Source organism: Hippopotamus amphibius, chromosome 6 (assembly GCF_030028045.1).
Source record: "Hippopotamus amphibius kiboko isolate mHipAmp2 chromosome 6, mHipAmp2.hap2, whole genome shotgun sequence".
NCBI classification, from domain to species: domain Eukaryota; kingdom Metazoa; phylum Chordata; class Mammalia; order Artiodactyla; family Hippopotamidae; genus Hippopotamus; species Hippopotamus amphibius.
In genome coordinates, this window is record NC_080191.1 from 101,240,124 (window position 1) to 101,261,173 (window position 21,050).

A 21,050-nucleotide genomic window follows, 5' to 3' on the forward strand; every position below is an offset into this window, starting at 1 on the left:
ATGCTTGTTTCAAAATAATGCCTATTGCCTCCAGCTAGGAGAAGTACACGTTTATTATAATTCAGTAATGGTCTTAATGGGAATCAAAGACATAGAACATATTTGGTTTATGGCCCTAAGAAGAAAAAACCTCGAACAAGGGAGACACCGGGAAGACTGCAGAAGCCCCGGTCCATGAACGTGAACATGGCCCCTGAAGTCCTTGATCTTGTGCCCCCTGCCCCCCAACACTGGACATCTGTTCTGTGCTTGACAATAGCTACAGGGGCTCTTTAGGATCATTTGCTTGGAAGCAGGATTTCAAATCTGTGAAAAGAAATTTGTGAAAAAACCTAACAGAACAAGCATTTTCATAGTCAATTAAACACCAGCTCCTAAGTCTGGGCTGTAGAGTGGCAACTGTAAGGTCAGTCAAGAGGTGTGAGCAGGGAGGCTTCTAGCCTTTGCTTGGTGTCCACTGAATAGAGCGCTATTTGATACCCATGCTAACGATGCCTCCATTTCACAGGTGAAGAAACTGAGGCTTGGAGGCAAAGAGAAAGGGGCCACAGAGTAAGAAGAGGAGCCAAGTTGCAAACCCAGATTATTCAGATTCTAAAATCCACATTCTGTTCATTTCAACAATTTACCTCTGATGCCTCCCACTGTTACTGAAATAGGACAGCTGGAATTAGGGCACAAGTGTGTTAAACTTCGGCTGGTACACACACACACACACACACACACACACACACACACACACACACACGTGTCTAGAAAAACAGGTACAGAAGACTTTTTTGGGGGAAGATGAGATCCTGAGGACAGAGAAGTGAGTGAAGCCCAAGCACAGAAGGAAAGCCTCAGATGTTGGCCTGAGAACATTTCATTTTGCTCCGAGAAAGGGAGGAAAGCAACAGATGCCAGAAAATGGGGATGAATGTGGGACTGGAGACCCCTGGGGGACGCAGTGGTCGCTGGTCCGTACCTCAAGATCCCTTATTAGGACTGAAGTCTGGTTCCCCAGCAGCTGGGAGCACACCGGCAGGCAGCCCTCCTGGGGACCTGCCCTCAGCTGAGCCCAAGAGCTGCCTCACCGGGACTCATGCCCTCCCTGTGTTCCTGCAGCCGGTGACTGGTGGGTGCAGGGCTCTTGACCTGAGTCCCCTCAAGCCAACGTGGGACAACTTTGCAGGCAGGGCCACCCCAGCTTATCCCTCTGCCCAGTCCTGCTTCATTCCCCTCTGACATGTGTGGATCCAGGGAGTCGGTCCCCAGAGGAAAACTTTTTGGAAGGAAATCATCTCAGTGAGTCTACCTGCAACAGGAAGCAAAAGACCATTTTTAAGAACAGGGATGCCTGATGATTATTTGAAGTTGCTTAAGTCCTTGTGACATGAAGCCTTTACCACAAGCTTCCAAAGCGTCAAAAAAGGTCCAGTGCCTTCACAGATAACGTAGATGAGTAAGGATGTTAAGGAAAATCAATAAAGAGGCTAGATTTTCAGTGTAAGCCAATATGGCACAGAATGGAGGCAACAGAGACAGAGAAGATACTCACCATACCCAAGGACATGCAGATGTCTCGGGAAGGGCTGTGAACCACCACGAGACGCAGACTTAGGACTTCAGCCTAAGCTGCCCTGGCCCTGGAGGGGCAGGACAAGCTGGCTGACACGTGGGTTACAGCGTGAGGCTGAGCCTTGCCTTCATACAAAGGGGAAAGTCATTCCTAGGACAGGCAACAGACACAATGGGTCCACTTGAGAGAGAAGGCATCAGCGGGGCAATGCAAGGGCCTGTCCATCCCTTTGCAGGAGATGAGCCCCTCCTCTGAACTTCCTGGGTGTTGGCTCCACTTGGGCAGAACTTGCATCCACCCTAGTCTTGTGAATCCCACTCAGGGTGTCCAGTCTCCCTAACTAGGGTATAAGGTTTCTGCCTTTCGCACCTCATGACACTTAGCACCTTCCATCTCACAGAGTCTCAGGAAAAGCACAATTAATTGATCACAGACCTTGAGACAGCTGAGTAGGAAGAAGATTGGCTGGCTCTTTAAAGGATCTCTTAAACCTTAAACATGTATTGATATATTTGGAAGGGCTGCTCTTTGGTGAAGGAGCCCTCGTTTGCTGGTCACCAAGCCTTCCTTACACACAAGCGTTTGTTTGTTGTTTTGAAATTGAAATGTTGGTTTCAATCAGCAGTTCCTTCAGAAGTGCTGACCTTTTATTAAAGAAATGGAATGTTGGAGGCATAATTAACACCTCTTCAATGAGATTTGAAAAGTGGGGGAGAAAAGAACCATGCTTCATCTATTTCTCCACTGAAGGGTTATTTCAGTCAGTCAGACAGAATGATCTTTACTCATAAAGCACTTGGAAAGCCTAAGATAGTAAGTTCTTTGTATTAAATATCTACATTTGACAAGGAGAAGCCTGAGCTCAGGGAATAAGATGCTGTCGAAATACAAACACCCACCAGCCCAGAAAAGCCTGTGATGGGCAGAGAATCTGACAGCAGCAGACTGGGCCTGCACACTAGCTGTGGCCTGGGTGTTACAGATTCTTCCTCTTTAATGGGGTGACCGCCAAATGAGAACAAGTAGCTTCCAAAGCATGAAGCAGGCTGGTGGTGATTAAGAGTTCCTGACGGGTCCCAGGCTCTCGTGTCACTCGCTCCCACTGTCACCGTCTCCCCTTGGCAGTGGTTCCCAGCACTGGTTTTAAAATTAACTAGGCTTCTATTTGAAATGTAGCTTTGCCACTTACTAGCTGTATGACAGTGGGAACATTTCTTAACCCCCTTCTTCTAGAATGGGGAGTCTTGCCCACCTCACAGACATGTGGTAAGAGCTGCATGTGATGTCAGCTGGGTGTCTGGTTTGGACCACTCCCTGGCACAGGGGAAGCCAGCTTCCCTCACATAAGCTTTGCTGTGGCTTTGGTCCAGTTCAGAGCCTGAGCTGAGACTATTACAAGCCTCATACTACTCCACATTGGAAACACTTTTAGCAAGCTTAATGCTCCAACACCACTTTTACAAGTGATTGCTCCTGTGCCATGAGCTATATATCAGGTTAATGAGAAAAACAATAAAGGTCATGGGCTTCTCATCTTCACTTTGACCTTCCTTGGTCAAGGTCTTCCTGTGATTGAAACTGAAAGAAAAATTTCAAGAACTTGTGAGCCAGCTATCCAAGACTGGAGCAATTACTACATTTGACCTCAGTGTTACTTATAGTCTCCCTGTGCCTTCTACAGCTTCTTAAGAGTTGACTTCAGCCCACATCACAGCACTCTGCCAGGTCTGTGCTCTGACCTTGGCAAGACCTTTCCAAACAGCTGACATGAGAGCTCAACAATGAAACTGCCAGGAAACTCTCCACAGCTCCGAGGCTCTCAAGCAAGGCTCTGCAGTCACAGCAGCCGACACACCGTCTAGTGCCATCTGGCCAGGACAGGCCTCTGTTATATGCACAAATACACAAGCCAGTTTTGAGCATCGGAAGGGCATGCACTTTGATGGGCTTGCTTGCACAGGTAAGTCATGGGTGCAGCCCACTAAACAACCAGGGTATGGGGCAGCTCCCTCAGCACCATCTTTCTTGCCTGTTCCTCAGTGAGGACTACGTACTAAATGCCTCCTTATGGGAGAAGCAGTGCCATGGGCGTGTGACACACCATCACTACACTGATGTGAATCATCTCACTTATGACACCAAAATCAGCACCCTGGAGAGATGATTCCTGCCACATTTAGGGATTTACAGCCCTACGAATCCCTTCACCTCATCAAGATAAATCACACAACAGTCACTTGCTAAGTTGTTAAATGCAAAAAAAAAGGATCACTTTTTATCCATGTGTGTGAGCAACACTATTTGACTCCCAATAAGCAATGTCTCTGGTAGACTGTATTGGAAATCTCAGATGAAACCTGAGGCCAAACTTGGCTTCTTCCCTTCCTCTCCAAATCTAGACTTGGAGACGTTCTGTGTACCCAACTGTCAAGTGTGTTTACTGAGAGACATGAAAATACAATAAGTCCCCTACATATGAATCTTCAAGTTGCGAACTTTCAAAGATGTGAACGTGCGTTCCAACAAAGTCAGGTGCGAGTGAAGTTGCAGCTCACCCTCCGTCTCCTATTGCTGACGAGCCTTCAGCTCTACCATCTCCCACCTCCTCTCCCTCCTCCAGTCAGGAACTCTTCTTCCCTGTCCGCTCTCTGTAGCCCCTGGATGCCCCTGTTGTACTGCACTCTGTACTTTTCAAGGTACTGTACTGTAAGATTAAATATGTTTTCTTTATTTTTGTGTTTGTTAGTTTTTTATGTATTATTTGTGTGAAAAGTATTATAAACCTATTATAGTACAGTACTATATAGCTAATTTTGTTAGTTGGGTACCTAGACTAACGTTGTTGGACTTAACGAGCAAATTGGACTTACGAATGTGCTCTCAGAACAGAACTCGTTTGTACGTAAGGGACTTACTGTACAGCTTCCTAAATTCCAAAAAATATACCAAAAGCAAGTAAAATAGACCCCACAGTAAAAGATTACACTTACAAAAAAGATAGACATACAGACAGAGAAAGATAATATAAAATAAAAAAGCTTGATAATGTGCTCTGTGGGGAAACTGAAGAAAAGGCATTCTCATAAACCACTGGTAGGAATGCAAAATGACATTTGGAAGTGTCTACCAAAATAATACTACGCATTTTTCTTTTGGCCAAGCAATCTCACTTACAGAATCTCTCTCAAACGTAAACTGGCAACAAAACAGAAAAGCTGAAAGTACAAGGTTATTCACTACAGATCTACTGTAACAGTGAAGGACCAGGAAACCCACATGTTCATCTAGGGGACAGGGTGAACAGACAGCAGTCCATCCCCACGAAGGAAATGCTGGAAGCCATGAGAAGGAATGAAGTATATTGCTACCTACGACCACGAAGTGATCTCCAGGACACACTGCCAAGTGAAGCCAACAAAAGTGTTTCTAATGTGCTACGAATTTCTCCAGGATAAAAATATTTGAATATATATTAAAAGTGAAAGAATGAGCCATAAAAAATTTAAAAATGATTCCCTTTTTGGAAACGGGAGCCTTTAGGGTAAGGCATCAAGGATAGAGACCAGTCTTCGTTAAATATGCCATTTTATGAATTTGACTTTGGACTCATGGAAACACTTTACATAATCAAGAAACAACAGTAATAAAATAAAACCAGTTTCTAAAAACTTAAAATAAATAAGCCTCTGTGTACCCCCACAGAAACTAATGATTCAGCTTAGCACAGATCAGTGCATGTGTGTGAGGGGAAGGAAAGAACAGTGTGAGTTAGAGAGAACAGTGCTTGGAGCTCACACAGAGCCAGGCCAGTGCTCTTCGTACCCACCAAGCCAATCTGTTAACTCGCTGGCCACTGTGTGGAATACACAGAAGGGTCTTTCCTCCGTCATGGCAATAATCAAGGATCGTTTAATTGCTGATCTGGTCCCACATAACAAAGCTGAATCAAACTGTTTCTAAGTAACTTAACTGAATCCTAAAACAAAGGTCAAGCCTGTTTACTGGAATACAAAAATATCTAGGACCCAACAAGGAAAAATTCACAATGCCTGACATTCAGTAAAAGATTACAGGGCATACTGATAAGTAGAAAAATATGATCTATGATAAGGAGAGAAATAAATCAATCAAAACCAACCCAGAAATGATATCAATGTTAAAATTAGCAGCCAAGGACATTAAAATAGTTATTATAACTATATTCTACTTGTTCAAATAGAGGAAATGCTGAATATGTTAATGAGACGTAACATTTTTCAAAAAGACCCAAATCAAACTTCTAGAGATGAAAACTACAATATCTGAGATAAAATATACACTGGATGGGACTAATAGCAGTTTAGACATTGCAGAAGAAGAGATTAAGTTGAAGACATAGCAATAGAAACTGTGCAAAATGAAACAGATGGGGAGAAAAGCCTAAAAAAGATGGAGCAGAGCACCAGTGAGCTGTGGGCCAGCGTCAAGAAGCCTGGTGTCTGTGTCGCTGCAGTTCCAGGGCGGGGACACACCTGCCTGCGGACAGCAGTTTGTTCCCCCTTTGCCGCGGGCATGGACTGGCAACGGGAGCTGATCCAGAGTGTGGCCACCACAAGAGGACCCTCCCCTCCAGGGGCAGATGCTCTTCAGGCGTCAGCCTCCAATGGGAGGAACAGGCTCAGAAGCTCCCCAGACCTTCAGGCCTTCTGCATGGCTTCTCCTTCACAGGCTGGTCTCAGTGAGGTGGATCTCAGCCCTAGAACTTGGTCCCCTGAGCAAGATGGTGGAGGCCACTCCTACCCCCACTGTCCCCAGGCACTAAAGCAGGAACCTGACAGGCCCCTCCCAGCGAAGTTCAACCTCAGAATTCCCCAGGTAGCAAGTCTCTAACATTAGGCTTCATGGGTCCAGAAGCCTTAGGGACAGCTGCTCTGAGGGGCCCGAGGCTTAACCCCAAACCTACCTCCCTTTGCAACAGTTCTGTGGGAAATAAAGGGATTCAGAACAACAAGGGTCTAACACATGACTTTTCATAGATCTGCACCAATATTCACAACTACTATCCAGTGACATTTGGGGCCTATGATGCTACGTGAGGAGTCCACTTACGGGATATTCTGCAACAGGCAACACTCTGAGCACAGAAAACAGATACACAATTGCCAGGGGCAGGGATGACAGGAGAAAGACTATAAAGGGGGATGGTGCTGACGTTTATATGTATCTATCAAAATTGACAGAACTGTATAATTTTAAAAGTGAATTTTATTGTATGCAAATAAAAACATGATGCATTTGTCAAACCTCATAGAACCATATTCTAAAAAGAGTGAGTTTTACTAGATATAAATGATCTCTTCCTTAATAAAATCAATAGAAAACAAGTAAACAAAAAAGTCTAAAAAACTGAGGCCTTAAAAACATACATAATAGAAATATATTTTCATACAATACTTGGCTTTTATTAAGATTGATCCCAAGTCATATTCTGGTAATAAACTCCTCCCAGGGTGGAATCCTCCTGAATCAGTGCTTCTCAAAGTGTAATACGTACCTGAGTGTCTTAAAATGCAGATTCTGATTCTGCATTTCCCGCAAGCTTCCCAGTGACATCCATGCTGCTGGTCTGCGGGCCGCACTCTAAGTAGCAAGGCTGAGGACGCCAGTGGGATCACCTGACACACGAAGGCCAAGAGCACCCTTCACTCTGACGGAACAAGCCCTTTGTGCCTGACTCGCTGCCTCGGGCTGTGTGAGTTACAGGACTGGTCCCTCGGCAACAGTGTGTCACTTACACACTGCCTGCTGAAAGCCGACCCTGTCATTCCACAGTGGAAGCCTGCAGCCAGGCCTGGAACTGAGTGCAGCTGATGGTGGTGAAGAAAGCTCTCCCTAACAGAAAGCCAGAAACTGCTGCCCTGAAGGGACAGGCTTCAGGAAGTCCGTGAAGCCACAGAGGCCCATCCACCCACCCATCTACACATGAATAGCAACATCTCTTCAAACATCCATGGAAATTACTCGGCCACGCTTATTACTTGCGATTCTGCGGATATCCCAATAACTTTGAGTGGTACCACGCAACAACTGCTCAAAGCCAGTGCTGCCTGGGCCCCAGCAGGGACATTCCATTTGTGGACCTTTCCCAGCAGGCATAAGAAGTGGCCCCCGACGGGAAGAGAAATGTTGGAGGATGGTAAATGGCTGGCTATTATAGTCAACAACTTCATGACATTTTCCCAGTGGATTGGTACCTCTTTTTGCATGCTAAAAATGCTATATAAATGCCTTCACAGGCAGCTTCTTTGCCTACAGATGCCCTCAGGTATAAAACATCACTTAGCAGGCTAACACATGACAACACCTTCAGATATTTGCTTAGGGCTTTTCAAAAGGAAGCAACCACAAGTGTATCCAGAGTCTATTTTAAGTCGTTAACGTTTATTGAGCATTACTATGTGCCGTGAAGAGCCCTAAGTGCATTTCATACATTTGTAATCCCAACTAACCCTAAAACAGCCCCAGGAGGTAGGAATCATCCCATTTTACAGATGAGAATTCTCAGGCACAAGGAGGTTGGGTAACTTGTCCAAGGACACGCGCTAGTAACGAGAAACAGGGACGTAAACCCCAGCAGTCGCTGTCCCCTGCCCTGGCCGTCCCTCCTGACTGCGCTGCCAGGGCCACCCTCTGCCTGAGGCTGCATGCATCTGTGCTTGCTGAGCCCAGGGGTTCCCAGCTGAGGGGCCCTGTGGAACACTGCACTGCAGTCATCACCTGCTCCTCCTTGCTTCCTTGCAGAGCCGTGCTCTCTCACAGCAGGAAAGGATGAAGCCATTTGCCTGGTACCCTGAAGCCACACACACTGGAAGGTTTGCTCTTACCTAGGTCCTACCTTTCTTACGTAAAGATGGGCAAAGCTGTGGAGGAAGTGAACGTGGTTCAGGAAATCAGGAGTTTGGTTTTGAACATCCTGAGTTTGAAATGCTTCATGAACATCCAAGGGAAGATGTCAGACAGCAGGTTAAAATTCACGTATTACTGCAAGATTAATGGGTGAAAAGATCTGATGAACGGTACGTTCTTAAAAGCAAAATGGGAGACTACATGGGGGTAGAGACAAAACAAGGTTTGCCATGAGTCGCGACTGCTGAGCTGGTTGATGCGCCCATTGGGATTAATTATCCTACTCTGACTACTTTTGTATATGTCTGCAACTTCCAAAAATTAAGTTTTTAAAAATTCAGAAGGACACAGCATCACTCATACAGGATACCATAAAGAGTGTATAATTTGGATCTAATCATGAGGAAATACCAGACAAATCCAAACTGAGGGACATTCTACACAACAACTGGCCTGCACTCTTTAGAAATGTCAGTATCATGAAAGGCGGCAGTAACTGAAGACCTGTTCCAGAGGAAATGACACCAAGAGGCGTAACAACCAAATGCAAAGTGTGAGCCTGGTTTGTATCCTGGGTAGAAAAAAACAGCTGCTATAAAGGCCATTATTGGGGCAGTTGGTAAAAGCTGGATAGGATTGGTATATCAAATAGCATATCAATGTGAAATTTCTTAAATTTAATCATTTACTGTGATTCTATAAAAGAATGTCCTTGTTCTCAGGAGCTGCACTTTTAAATATTTAGATGTGAAGAATCATGGTGAATGAAATTTATTCTCAAATTACATACACCTAATAATAATAATTATAATAATTTACATATATATTATATAGATAGATGTAGAGAGACTGTGCAAATGTGGCAAAATAATCGGTGAATCTAGATGAAGCAGATATAGGTGTTCATTCTGTTATTCTTACAACTTTTCTTAGGCTTATTTTTCAAAATAAAAACATTAATATGATTCACTTAATGTAATTAGTATCCCTATAATACATCCCTCAGGTTCCTTTCCTTATCACCTTTTGAATAAAAAGCTATCTTCTTTACTCTTTAGAGGTGGGTACCAAACACTTGACTTTCCTTTAAGAATGCCTCTCACATGCAGCAGTTTTATGAGCACTGTCACTGACTCATCACCGCAGGCCCTGCACATACCCTCGGCTGCTGGGGTGCCCCTGGGGGTCTGCCCTCAGTCGTCAGCCCCTGTGGGGATTGTCTTGGCTGAATGACACCATGTCGCAGTCCCTTTCCGGGGTAGCCCACATCCAGTGCTTGGTTGACCTGGGGTTGTATAGGCCTGGCCCTTTCACCCCGACTCAGGGAAGCCCTGTAGGGTCAGCCCAGCTGTAGAGCTCTCTGTGGAACCAGCGGAGGCCTCCACTGAGACCCTCTGCTTCCTTTGTCCTCCCTTCTGCAGATGTTGGCCTCGAGGACACCCCCTCACAGACCTCGTGCACAGAAATCCCCATCTCAGAGTCCACTTCCCAGGGACTCAGCTGTGGCAATAATATGATGTCCATTTTGCAGATGAGAAAACTGTACCTCTCTTACCTAAGCTCAGAAAGCCATCTACTGGTGAAAGTAAGACTCACACTCCAAATCTGTTGGCCTCCAGCTCCCCGCTTCTCTTCACCCTTCAAATCCTGCGTCTCTGTTAAGGCCGAGGTCAGGTTCTGGCTTCCCCCAGAGACGCCCTCGATTTCCTTTTCTCACCATGACGCCCTCACTGTCTGCTCAGTTTGGCACATGGCTATGGTCCCACTTGGGGACTTTCCTTAACCATCACCTCAGATTACATAACCACTGCATTGTTATTTAGTTTTCCAGTTTGAAGTTTCATGCTTTCCCTGCATTATAATCTCCCTGGGGACAAATGCCATTTATTGTTCTTCGCATCCCAACAGTTGCTGTCCAAGTGCTGAGGATGCGGCCAGTACCTCATCACCCAGGAAAGATTCCCTTTCTTCTGGCTCTGCTCTAAATCTCAGAACCTGAGGAAATACAACATCCTCTGAAGATCTTCAGCCCTGCAGCCTCAACTTCCTCTTCGCCTTTTCTGGAACGGTGTGGGGTTCCGTGACATGGACTACAAGGGCGTGGCACGTTATCCTGTGAGAGGAGCAGTACCATCCATGGGGGAGCAGCTCAGACTACACAGGTGAGCCAGAAAGCACTTGGTCAAATTCAGTCAAGCAACAAGGAAGAAAACAGAATACTGGAATAAAATCACTGGAATGCATCTTGGGCACTTCATTTGGCAAAACTGCTTTCATTTTAATTATTTAAAGCATTTTGTAATATGCTAGGAAAGGAGATGGTGTGTACTTTGCGAAAGTAATGAAGTTGTAGGTCAAAAATCTGACAACACCACATTATTAAATTTTAAGGGCGAAATAGGCGAGTCACTTTTCTTGTCTTTCAAGATTATCGACTGGAAGATTAGAAAAAGCCTTCTCCATAATATCCTCCCAGGAAGGACGAATGGAAGCAGGGAGGGGCGGGAAAGTTTCATCCAAACTCCCTCACTTCCAGATCCTGGGAGTCTCTTGTTGCCACGGTAACTGTGTTACTAGGTGACCACTCAGGTACAGGCAAGACATGAAAACAACAGACATCTAAACACATTATCAGCTTGAGGTTTGGAAATAATTTTCAGCATTTTTTTCTACTTTGTTTCCAGTCATCAGCCTGGATGGTGATGTGTTGTTGCAAGAATAATATAAATGCAAATTGACTGAAAAATAACTTTTGCCAAACTTCCTAACTATTCAACCAGCACCAATAGAGGAAGTAGATTTTAGAGAGAAGTTTCTGAGTTGGAACATCTGTAGGAGGGGTCCACAAACCATACAGCCCACAGGCCAAATCTGACCTGATATGTGTTTCTGTACATCTTGTGAGTTAAGAACTTTTGAACATTTTAAAATAGTCGAAAAAAGCAAAGGAAGAATAACATTTTGTGACACCTGAAAATTATATGAAATTCAAATTGCAGTTTAAAAACAATGTTTTACTACAGCACAGCCATACTCGTGAATTCACACTGTCCATGGCTGCTTTTGTGTTACAAGCGCAGAGCTGTAATGGTAACAGAAATCACAGGGACAATGGGACCTAAAATACTCACCACCTAGCCCTGACAGAGGAGTCTCCCACCCCTGACCTGGAGACATGAGTTGTAGAGAAGTTAGACTAGGAGGCTGTGGTCTGCTCCCTGCCAAGAAGTTTATAACAGGTGCCGTCTTAGTCTGTTTGGGCTGCTACAACACGGGCTGGGTGCTCATAAATAATGGGCATTTTTTGCTTACACTTCTGGAGGCTGGGAAGTCCTAGATCAAGGCACCAGCATGGCCACCTTCTGGTGACGCCCTCTTCCTGGGTCAGAGCTGGGGCCTTGTCACATGGCAGACGGGGCTGGGATCCATCTGGAGCCTGTTTTACAAGGCACTAATCCCACTCCTGAGGACCCCACCCTCATGATTTAAGTACCTCCCACAGGCCCCACCTACTAATACAGTCTCCTTTGGGGGTTAGGATTTCAACACATGACTCTGGGGGGAATACGTTCAGACCACAGCCAGCGCCTCCCATGCAGATTCAGGCCTCTTCAACTGAGCTGTGTACATTCCATTCACAGCTGCTTCTAGAAAAGTACAGCTGCGGTTTTCATGGCAACCAAACAGAACAGTATCACACTCTGTCCACACATTCTCACACGGCACTCTCTGTGGGGTCAGGCCACATGCTACTTACTCCTGCATGCGTTTCATCTTGGTCCTGGCCATTGCGCTGTTGAAAACTGTTGGTCCTGAGGGTGTGTCTGGAGCTGAGCTGGTGACGGTCCTTGTGTCTGAAAATCAATGGACAGCCCTTACTGACACCATCAGCACTTCAGCAACCTCAAGGGCAGTCAGAAAACAGAAGCTAATCCACCTTGGCCACAAGGTGATGCCACGCTAATTGGAGATAAATTCAATTATGATATGCATATTAATAGATTTATTCCAAATGACAGGATTATTTACAGCTTTAACATGCACAAGGAATTCCAGGACAAAGCCTCTCTCAAAAAGGATTGTTTAAACAAACACCGTTATTTAAAAGATGGGCTTTAGATACGCAGGGGGAAATACATCTATAGCCTTTGGCCAGTATCTTTCAGCAGGTGTGGAATTTCCTTTGATGACTGAGGAGTTTTTTCTAATAAGCTCAGTTTTCCCTTTATCTTAACCTCACACCTGAGCATTAGCTTTTCTGCAGTGGAAGGCAAGATGCTGACCGGGGGGCCATCGGCAGCCTTGAACTTCAGCAGAACGGAGCAGAAGGCCAAAGCTGGGTGCAGAAGGTAAAGAGCTGTTTACCAAAGCTGTGGAGTTAGAAAATCTGCTGAGAGCCACAATTTTTACCAAGATACCCTGGAGGCTCTTACAGAACATGTTAGAGCTGATGGGAAAGAAATACTCCATCAACCGAAATAACACTGAAGCTGAGGCTGCCCCCAGGTGAGAGGCAGGGTCAGCAGAGGTGGGTCTTCATGGGAGCTGAGGGAGGGGGGCAGAGTCCTCCCCGTGTCTTCATCCCTTAGGCCTCCCACAAGGTGCCTCATCCTGTCAGGAGAAGACTTGGAGCCCTAAGATCATTTGTAAACTATGTCCATGTAGTTGCTTTGTCAGACAATGTACCCACGCTGTGAAACCCCTGCTTTTCCCTCATATAACACGTGAGTCTGCTTTTGGGACCAAATGAGGAAGTGAGGGCCAACTCCCACTTTGGGTATGAGTAAAGCTTTCCCCCTATATTTTGAAATTAAAAAGATTAAATGCAAATCCTATCATTTCTTACACGGGCCCTTCTTTGTACATCCCCTGGGGGCATGCAGCGCACTTTGAGCTTCTTTTTCTTATGGACACCATCGAGATGGATGCTGTCTTGCTTCACTTTGTCAGAATCTCTGGTCTTTCCTTGGGCTCTCTCTCTAGATGCGGAATCACTGGTGTGAACTTTGCAAAGGGCACATTGCAATTAACTAAGTGAACGACATGTCCTTCCTGGTACATCATAGGTAGGTACTGGCGCCTGACGGCTCCCCCTGCTCTCACTCAGGAGGCTACCTCTCCCCCGCAACTCCCAGAGAAACCTGCCTCAGCCTCTGTCACCACAGACGGCTCCACAGCAGCGTCCTCCCCCAACAGCTCTGGCCCCACGGTTGCTTCTCTCCAGAGAAGGCTCTAGTGAGGGGGGAGACGGGCGAGGCAGAGTGGTTCATTTCATATGCATGTGGTTGCTTTTTATAACCCTCTTTCCTGGAACCTGAGAAGTTACTGAAACAACAAGCACACCATGCCAAGTAACATGCAAGCTCAAAAACTGGTGCTGCCAGGAAGGAAAGGAAGGGGATTGTGGGAAGACATTCAGAAGTCTTTCTGAAACCTTGTAAATGTTACTAAAAGTAATTAAAGTATGTGGGCTGAGTGACTGGATGCAGAATGTCCTGCTTGAGCAGTGGAGGAGCTAAGGGTGCTGGGCGTGGAGACTATGGGGGCATAGGCTACCGTGGAAACAGAATATTGACCCTCTCTGGGGGCGCAGCCCCTTTCTCACTTGCACACCTCATATCACCCTGTTTGGCCCTGGAGGATGGCTGGTTAGCCAGAGACGGGTAAGATTCCTCAGGGGAGGAACAACCTAAGACAGGCACAGTCGCAGAGGGGCCAACAGGGGTGGGGCACAGACCCCTAATCCTTCTGAGAGAGGTCTCCTTCCCCCAGGGCTGCTTTGCTCTCCACGCCCAGCTCAAATCTGCACCCTGCTCAGATCCACACCTGCTCAAATCGAACCCAGGAGGCAAACAAAGATCATTGCCCCAGTCATGTGAGGCCTTCGTGTGTTTATTTCAAAGATAGCCTTGTTTATGGGACTAAACTGGAAGCGTTAGACCCTTAGGCTATGCCAAGAACTCAATAAAAGCAACGTGGGATCAATCAGCGAGGCTCTTGATCCTAGAGGTCTTGAGTCCCCCGGTCCCATCTTTCTCTTAAATCTGTGTCTGTGTTTTCTTTAAGCTTGCGGCACCCGTCACTCACCTCGAGTCGCCGAGCTGGTCTCGGCAGGGGATGTTTCCCCATCTCTCCCAGAGAGAGCTGGCAGTCCTTAGGGCTTGTGTGAACAAAGGTCAGAGTGATTTCCCCGGAGCTGCAGTGTATTTCAATCTGGCTACTGCTCCCCTCAGTAAGGCTCTCAGCATCACGGGGAAAGATGCTACGCCTTGAGCCCACGCGTCGAGGACGGGGCAAATAGAATTTCAAGCAACAGGCTTGGTGAAGCTTGATACTCAGAGCAATCCCTTTCTCAGTGTTTCTTATTAACCAGCCTTTCTCCTTCCATCCCACCTTCTAGCCTTAACAGCAGTTGCTTTATGTCAACATACGCATTTGGCAACCATGATAAAGAACAGCTGGGCCAAGTCACAGGCTTCCTCTAACAGGAGGTCCCTGAGTTCTGGAGTACATTCTAGAGCACTGCTTCTCAAACTTGAATGTGATTTGAATCAGCTAGGGATCCTGTTAAAATGCAGATTCTGACTTAGTACGTGTGGGTGGGACCTCGGATTCTGCATTTCTAATATGCTCCCAGGTGATGCCACTGCTGCTGGACCTGGGACCACATTTTGAATAGCAAATGTGACAGGCTAGCTGCTAATCCTGGGGTCCAGTGCTAAATGACAATGCAGGGCCCCTTGTTAAAAAAGCAAGAGAAAAGCTGGTTTCTTTCTCTGCCTCTATCACGGGGCCTGTCGTGGTATTTTTTACTGGGTATTTATATCATGTCATCTTCCCTCAGGAACTGGGCTAGTACTCTCAAGGAGAGTGATGACCCTCACAGGGACCCAAGGGCCCCCGATCCCAGTCCTCCAGAAGTCATGCCTACCCCCCCACCCCCTGCCCAGGAGAGGAAATCAGCAGTTGGGGTGGGGGCAGGGTGAGGGGGTTAGTAATGGGGAGTGGGTGTTGGGAGGAGGACTCTCTCCAGGGAGGCAGCTCCAGAGCAAGGCTTCAAGGCCATGCCATGTGTTCCGCTGTCCCAACAGACTTCATTCACCAAACACAAATGCAAAAGTAAAATGATCAGGGAGTTCATTAAACCCCCTCCTGAGCCTGGGGCCCTGCGCTGGCTGCGTGCCCACGCAGCTCTGGTCCCAGAGCTCTGCCATTTTAGATATTTTAAAAATTCAATCAATCCTCAGTCCCTACGTTCATTTTTAGAAATTAACCTTCTCTGTTAATTTCAACAGCATTCTCACGCGCTTGGAAACAGCACGTGCGTGTGAGATGCCCACACGCTGTCAGGGGCACTGACGGCATCACAGGTCGGGGACTCCATGCTGTCCCCTCTCTCAGGGCCCTCCGAGCCACAGGCTGGGGACCCAGCCTCTCCACTGAGTCTGTCTCTTTTTGACTGACTTTGACTGGCCCTCACCTCTGCTTCACCTTTAGCTTTTTCTAAAGAACAGTGAATCCTGACAAGAAGCACTGCTTAGACAGCACTCTTCTCCTTCCCGGGACTTCTAAGACTGAGGAATGTCTATCGGCCGGTCACCAAACAGAGATTATACTTAATGGCGGGTGATTTTCAAGGTGGATATGTGCATGGTGGGGGCAGATTTTAGAGAAAGCTCCGACCACTCTATCCTGCCTGTGGGAAGTTCTGAAGATACCTGGCTCCGTGTGCCTCTGAGAAGAGCCATGCGTGCGGTGTATGCGGTGTGGCTGGGACCCAGTGGGTCTTCCCTGGCTGTGACTCCAGCCAGAGGGCAGCTGGGGGTCAGAGGCAGCCACACCCTGCCTCTTCCACCCACTCCTGCCTGGGCTGTGTGCTCCTTAGGAGGCACCACGACCCCATTAAAATACAGGGAGTGGGGACTTCCCCGGAGGTCCAGTGGTAAAGAAGACGCCTTCTGACGCAAGGGACGCGGGTTCAGTCTCTGGTTGGGGAACGAAGATCCCACATGCCGTGGGGAAACTAAGTCCAAGCGCCACAACTACTGAGCTTGTGGGCCTCAACAAGACAACTCGCATGCCTCAAACTACAAAGCCCGTGCGCCCTGGAGCCTGCGCACCACAACTAGAGAGAATCCTGTGCGCCACAAGGAAGAGCCCGCATGCCTCAACGAAGACCCCACATGCCACAACCAAGACCCGATGCAGCGAAAACAAACAACAAAGAAAAACAAACACAAACAAAACAAAACAAAAAACAGGGAGTGACCATCACGCTGCCTGAGCAGAGGAGGGCACCGTGCTCACAGCTCACCATGGGTCAGCATCAAAACGGAGGGCCAGACATTCTGAAAAGAAGGCAGTGACCGAAAATGTTATGTGGACAACTTGAGCATTTGCTCCTTTCCTCTCCCCCCACCCCCAATCATGTCCTTCCCCAGAATAAGCAGGGCCTTCTGCTCTAGGAAAATGGACCTGCAGGCAGATGCCAGGACTTGGTGGTTCATGACGAGTTTCCTCTAGAACCAGGACCCCTCCTCTCCCCACGTCCCTCGGCCTGGAGCCCGCCCCCTCACGTTCTCCTCCAATCTGCTCCCTGTCGCGGTAGGCTCCCTCTGTTCTGCCCCTTCCTTGGCCCCGTGTGTCAACTGTCCCCCCACCTCTCCATCCTTGGTTCCTCCATCCTCCTGTCCCAGGGGGCTGACTTGTATTTCTATTGACTTTTTGGAACTTCATTTCTATACAAATTCATTCTAGTTCATCATGAGCAACAACAGCAACAATGATAATGGCTCAACCTTTTCTGGTGAGTAAGTGCCAGTCCCTGGGCTACGCGTCTTATCTGCCATCATCTCACGGAAGGTTCCTAGGAAGCAGGTACATTTTTCAATGAGGAAAGAGAGGTTTGAGATGTCCAGCTCACACAACTGATACCCTACGCAGCTGGAATGAGACACCAGGCCTACAAGCTGGCCGCCCCTGTCTAAACGTCCCAGAGGGAACACCTCCTCCATGTTGTCCACCGTGCTGGGTGTTGGCCAAGGTGTTCCTCACCAGGTTTTGTTTTACTCTTCACTCTCTCTCCACTTCCCTACCCTTTTCAACTAGTTAGTAACTCCTTGACCACAGAGATTACATCCTGTTCATTTTTGCTTTGAACTTCTAACTCCATTTTTAAGTGCACAACTCAATGGCATTAGTACATTCACGATGTGCAACCATTACTACTATCTACCTCCAAAACGTGTTCATCACCCCAAACATTCTCCCCTCCCGAGCCCCTGGTGATGTCTAACATACTCTCTGTGTCTGTGAGTTGTAATACCCTAGATAATGTATATAAGTGGCGTCACACGATATGTGTACTTTTGTGTCTGGTTTATCTCACTGAGCATCACGTTTTCTGGTTCATCCACATTGTAGCCTGTGTCAGGACCTTCTTTTTATGGATGGATAATACTCCATTGTATGTATATATCACTTTTGCTTATCTGTTCATCTGTTGATGGACACGTGTTGTTTCTACAACAACGGACGAATGGACAAACAAAATGAGTGTTATGAGTAACACTGCTGTAGGTATTTTCACAGAGGTCTTTTGTCAGGTTTAGGAAGTTCCTTTGGATTCCTAGTTTGTTGAGTGTTTCTATCAAGAAAGGGTGTTAGATTTTGTCAAATGCTTTTCTGCATCTATTGAGATGGTCATATAGTTTTTGTCCTTTAGTCTATGAACATGGTGTATTACATTAATATTGACTTTCTGATGTAAAACTATCCTTGCATTCCTGGGATAAATCTCATTTGGTCATTCTCTATAATCCTTATAATCCTTTTTTTATTTTTTTATTTTTAATTTATTTATTTTTTTTGGCACACAGGCTTAGTTGCTCCGCGGCATATGGGATCTTCCTGGAGCTGGGATCAAACTGGTGACCTCTGCATTGGCAGGCGGATTCTTAACCACTGCGCCACCTAGGAAGCCCTAATCCTTTTTTTTAAATTGCTGTGTTTGGTTTACTAGTATTTTATTGATGATTTTTGCATGTATATCCATAATGAATATTGGTCCATAGTTTCTTATTTTTTCTTGTGATGTCTTTGGTTTTAGTATCAAAGAACAGCCTCACAGAATGAGTTGGGAGACGTTCTATTGTAGTCTATTTTTTGGAAGGGTTTGTGAAACTGGTATTAATTCCTCTTTGAATGTTTAGTGGAATTTACCAGTGAAGCAATCTGGGCCTGGTCTTTTCTTTGTTGGAAGCTTTTAAATTACTAATTTGACCCACTTGTTATAGGCCTATTCAGATTTTTTTCTTCTTGAGTCAGTTTCAGTAATTTGCATCTTCCTAGAAATTTATTCTTTCATTTAAATTACCTAATTTTTTGGCCCTTATAATCCTTTGAATTTCTGTAAAATTAGTAGCAATGTCTCCCCTTTCATCCCTGATTTCTTAATTTGAGTTTTCTTTCTTAATTTCTTGGTCAATATAGCTAAAGATCGATCAATTTCTTAAATCTTTCCAAAGAAGCAAATTCTGGTTTCATTGATGTCTTTTATTGTTTTTCTATTCTTTGTTTCATTTATTTCCACTTCACCCTTTATTATTTCCTCCCTTCTGCTTGCTCTGGGTTTAAGGTAAAGTAAATATTTTAGATGTTCAATAGGTGGGAACTAAAATCAAAGGTAATGTACGTAGTAGCTGTGGTCCTTAACCTATAAAAGGCTTGCAATCAATTGTGGAAGGCGGGATATCTACCTAAATAATCAGCAGAAGTAGTACTGAGGACATGTACCCAGGCATGGGGACTACAAAGAGGTATAATGAAGGTCTATGGAGAAAGCACCAGCCTTCAGGTAGGGGACCAGAGTTATCATTCTGTTTCTAACATCACCAGCTTCATGGCCCTCTAGTCACCTCAGTTTCCTCACTGTGTATTTAAATATTTCAGAGACTAAGGGCCTTCTTTCAACTCAAATGTTCTGTGACCTGGTATAAGACATATCCCCACACCTCCAGGGTTATAGACTTTACCTGGGAAGGTAACTCTTATAAACAAAGATAAAGCGCAAAGGGGCCCAATGCTAAGAGGCAAATGGCTGGGACCAGCAATAGATGCAACAGGCATTATATTGAACAACAGGATGTCAGGCACCAGCATCTTGAAGTTGCTCCCCACCTGTGAAGTATCGGCTGGTGAGGCTCATAACGCTTGATACCACCCATGGGAGTGTTTTGACAGTAAGATGAAAACACAGTGATATGAAGAGACATTAAGCAACTAGGAGCTGTGTTTCTTCAGAACGCAAAGCTCAGCTCATGACAATAAAGTTGTCAGGATCCCTCCTACTTCTGTGGTCTCTTACAGCAGAGCTGTTTGCCCTGAAGAAGTGACAGCTTGATGATCCTGACATTTCACCAGCAGAAAGAGATTCTTCTCTCATTTCTCCCCAAATTTCCCTTTACTCATTCCAGTTGCTGGACAAATGACCTTGATTGTAAAACAAGACCCTGCGTTTGCTCTCCCTGCTCAACGCCCTACCAGGTGGGTAACGAAGAGCTGCGGCAGGCACCGCAGAGGTGGATGTTCTGGCAAGTGAGCGCTTCCTTAAGCGCCTGGGATGTTGCTTAGTCAGGGATCCTCACAGGCTCTGTCCTTGGTGCACAGCATGTCCAGAATGCTTCTCACCTAATCTCCTTCAACCCACCTCTTTCTCTCAATTGCCTACGAAATACTCAGGGAATAGTGGTTCCTTGAGAGACACCCCTCTTTGCCCAGATTATTGAAAAGGCGCATCTTCACGGCCCACATTCTTTCTCCTCCTACTCATGAGGATGGCACATGTCCAAAGATTTGCCTAGGGGCTGGCAAACTTTTTCTGTAAAGGGTCAAGTAGTAAATATTTTAGAATTTGCAGGCCGAAGAATTTCTCTTACAATGACTCAACTGAAGACAGCCACTGGCAACAGGTAAATGAATGAGCGTGACTGTGTCCTAGTAAAACTGTATTTACGGAAACTGGCAGTGAGCCAGATGTGGCCTGGGAGCTGCAGTGTACCACCCCCTGGTCTAGATGATGGAGAATCATCATGATTCTAAGCTGGAGGGGACCATAGACCTCTTCAAGCCAAACTCCCTCACCTTCCTGATGAGGCAACTGAGGCCCAGAGAGGCTGCACGGCCTGCCCAACATCACAGAGTGGTATGGGGAGGGGCACAGGCAGGACTAGAGCCGTGGTTTCCTGAAAGCCAGGTGAATGCTCTTCCTAATGCCCCACAGAAGGGCCACATCCAGATAAGGATTTCCATGTGCTGATTTTGAAAAGTCAGGAGATCAGCTGACAAAACCCCTCCTCCAAAGGCTCAGATCTGGGGAAAATATTACACCTGTCACATCATGTCTCCCTTCTCCAACAGTGGCCCTGTGGCTTATCATAGGAGAGGCCGTGAACCAACAGGACACGGTGAGAGCAGTTCTACTGAGAGGCTCAGCTGACCCACGTCTTTGGGAAGACTTTTCCTTGAGCGTCTCCTATGATGATACTGGACATCAGGATGTCAATACAATTGGCTAAGAATCTTTGAAGCTGGCTGGTCCCCGTCT

General features: G+C 46.2%; 1 protein-coding gene across 9 annotated transcripts in view; it reads right to left on the reverse strand.

Moving 5' to 3' along the window:
* Positions 1-21,050, reverse strand: part of NEK11 (NIMA related kinase 11) — a 246,032-nt gene that overhangs the window by 34,088 nt on the left and 190,894 nt on the right. For 8 of the 9 annotated variants that reach the window (XM_057737901.1, XM_057737900.1, XM_057737893.1 and 5 more), the window contains one exon: positions 12,204-12,300. The exons of the other annotated variant lie outside the window; for it this stretch is intronic. In XM_057737901.1, the coding sequence (XP_057593884.1) occupies positions 12,204-12,300 (97 nt within the window). The remainder of the gene's footprint in view (positions 1-12,203; positions 12,301-21,050) is intronic. 9 annotated transcript variants of the gene reach the window in all.